General features: G+C 63.8%; 1 protein-coding gene across 1 annotated transcript in view; it reads left to right on the top strand.

Annotated features, from left to right (window-relative positions):
* The window catches only part of MROH1 (maestro heat like repeat family member 1), a 58,342-nt gene that overhangs the window by 30,025 nt on the left and 25,422 nt on the right, over positions 1 to 2,895 (top strand). The window contains exon 20 of the mRNA XM_035889841.1: positions 2,383 to 2,505. Within this exon, the coding sequence (XP_035745734.1) occupies positions 2,383 to 2,505 (123 nt within the window). The remainder of the gene's footprint in view (positions 1 to 2,382; positions 2,506 to 2,895) is intronic.

The raw sequence follows: 2,895 nt of genomic DNA, 5'->3' as shown, positions 1-2,895 counted from the left end.
GCGGGGCTCCGGGGGGGCTCCCCAGAGCGGGGCAGAGGGGCAGAATCCCCTCCCTGGCCCTGCTGCCCCCGCTGCTGGGGATGCCGCCCGGGGGACGCTTGGCTCGCTGGGCTGCCAGCGCTCATTGCTGGCTCATGTCCCCTTTGTCACCCCCAGTGTCCCCCAGTCCACCCACCCATCGCCCCCCAGCCTGTGCTGGTGCAGGACCCTGCGCTGAACCTTATGAAAGGACCCACAGATCCTTTGGTGCCACGAGGGTGTCTGCAGGTGGCAGGGACGGAGGTGCAGGGACAGCCTGGGTTTGTTTGGAGCTGCTGGGGCTCTACCAGGGCCACCTCGTGGGCAGAGCTGTCATCGCTGCCCTGTCCTCCAAAGGAAATTTCATAGGAAAACCCCACTGGGTAGAAGTTATATTCCCCCTGCATGCATGCACACATATTTATTATTTTTATGTCAGTATGCATGGTCTAAAAATTCAGCAGTGCTGATTCACTGAGTACGCTGCCATCCTCTTTCAGACTCCTTAGTTGTTTATAAGGATGCTGCTTGTTCATGAGCCGCTAAATCATTTAGGATCACTTTGGTTGGAGAAGACCTTTAAGATCATCGAGTCCAACCTTTAACCTAACCCTGCCATCCCACCACTAAACCCTGTCCCCAGCAGCCTGCCCAGCTCTGCCAGCCCAGCCAGCCTCTGCCTGCTGCCAGAAGGGGCTGTTGGGCTCCTGCTTCGTCCTTGGGCTGGGGCTCATGTAGCCCCACAGGTTTGGGGAGTTAAGCCAGAGCCACAGGAGGAAACCAGGAATTTTCTTCTGACTTGGCTGCCTGTCCTGGCGTGCCATGGGGTCGGATGGGCTCGGCGCCCTGCTTTGACAGCCAACTGTTGAGTTACCGGGGCTGAATCATGAAACATTCCCACCTTCGGCGGCGTTAACGCCTGTCTCCGGTGTGAGCTCTTGCTCCCTCGGACCCTCAAGGCTGCCCCGTCCCCGTGGGGAGCTCTTTCCCCCTCCTCTGGCTGCCGCCCACCGAGCTGGTGTCACCCTGGGGGCTGCGGCAGCGTCTCCCCCTGCTCCCCAGAGCATCTCCAGCATGCCAAGATGTTTCTCTGGGCTCCAGCAGCCCGTGACGGTGCCAGGATGGTCGGGGACATCTCTATCTGCCTGTGCTGCGTTCCATCAAGCCTCGCAGCCACGGAACACCACAGACCCGCTGCCGCCTTTGCTGGAGCCGCTGGGGGTGCGATTCCACCTTTCCTGGGCAACCTCCAGCTCGTGCGCTCAAGTCATAGAATCATCAGATGGTTTGGGTGGGAAGGGACCTTCAAAGCCCACCCAGTGTTGCCCCCCACCACCACCACGAGCAGGGACATCTGCAGCCAGACCAGGGCGCTCCCAGCCCCGTCCAGCCTGACCGGGAACGGTTCCAGGGAGGGGGCATCCAGCACCGCTGCGGGCAGCCTGTGCCGGTGCCTCCCCAGCGCAGCGTAAAGCATTTCCTCCCCAGAGCCAGGCTGAATCTGCCCCCTCGGCGCTTAGAGCCATCGCCCCTCGTCCCGTCGCTGCAGGCCCCGCTGAAAAGCCCCGTGGATCCGCCACCAGCTCAGACCCTCCTTCGCCTCCCCGGAGCCGAGGTCGGGGTCGAGCTCTTCCTGCCCGTCCTGGCCAGACTCATGCTCTGGCTTCACGCTCCCCGGTTTCCCTCTGCGCTCGGCCGAGCCGCGCTGCTCTGCCCGGCCCGATCGCCCGCTGCCGAGCGCTCCCCCCGCCCTCAGCTGCCTTTAGTGCCGAGCACCCCCCCCCCGGTTCCCCTCGGCGCTCGGCCGAGCCGCGCTGCTCTGCCCGGCCCGATCGCCCGCTGCCGAGCGCTCCCCCCGCCCTCAGCTGCCTTTAAGTGCCGAGCAAACACGAGCTGACGGTGCCTGGCCTTGCTCCAGCTTCTGCAACTCCGTCAAGGGCTGCTCTTGCATAAACTCTTTCTGGAATTCCAGCCCAGCCTCCTGGAGGCACAGCAGAAAGGCAGGACCTGCTAAGCCTGCCTTGCCCTCGCTTCCAGCCGCAACGCTCGAGCGGGCTCCCGTCTCCCGCAGAGCGGCTGACATCTGCCCGCTGGAGAGCGTGCCGCGACCATCCCGCCCCCACCGCCCCCCTGGAGCCGTGTCCCAGCCTGTCACCCAGGCGAGGACAGGGTTATTGTGCCCTGTGTCCCCCCCGGAGGCAAGCCCCTGCCCTGGGAGAGGGGAGGGCTGGCTGCCAGGACTGCTCCCAGCTGGGCACGGCGCAGGTGCTGGGAATTAAACCAACAAACGGGCTCTCCTGCAGCGTCAGCTGGGGCTGGTGAATTAATAGCTTTCTGCTAATGTGTTTTCTCTGCTTCCTCCAGGGGCTTGCTTCCTGCTTTGGGATATGTGCAATAAATCACCTGGAGGAAACCCTGGCCAAGCTGGAAGACTTTGTCAGGTCTGATGTCTTCAAGAAATCTGTGGGGCTGTTCAGTATCTTCAAGGTGAGAGCCCAAGGGCCCCCCCGCTGCGCCGCAGCCGGCAGCAAAGGGCTCGCACAGCCGCTGGCAGATACGGCGTGTGCTGGAACGGCCCTCGGCAAAGGAGTTAATTTCCTGCCTCGGTGCGTTTGGCTCGGGGCTGGGATACCCTCCGCCTCTCCGGAGAGCCGCTCTTGGCCTCGGAGCCTGCTCGGCATTAGCTGCTCGCTCGCAGCCGTGCGCTCCCGCAGGCTCGCGTCTCGGCGAGGCCGCTTGCTTGCTGGGTGGGCTCGAGTAAGCTGTGACGTGGCTGCTGCGTCCGGCGGGGGACCCCGGCCTGATGCGGAGCGTGGTTTGGCTGTCACCCACGTTGCTGCTTGAGAGCGATCCCCCAGCGGCTCCTGGCGGCCCCGC

Source organism: Egretta garzetta, unplaced genomic scaffold, assembly GCF_000687185.1.
Source record: "Egretta garzetta isolate BGI_Z169 unplaced genomic scaffold, ASM68718v1 scaffold932, whole genome shotgun sequence".
Classification (NCBI taxonomy): domain Eukaryota; kingdom Metazoa; phylum Chordata; class Aves; order Pelecaniformes; family Ardeidae; genus Egretta; species Egretta garzetta.
This window is presented reverse-complemented; position numbering and strand designations above follow the sequence as displayed.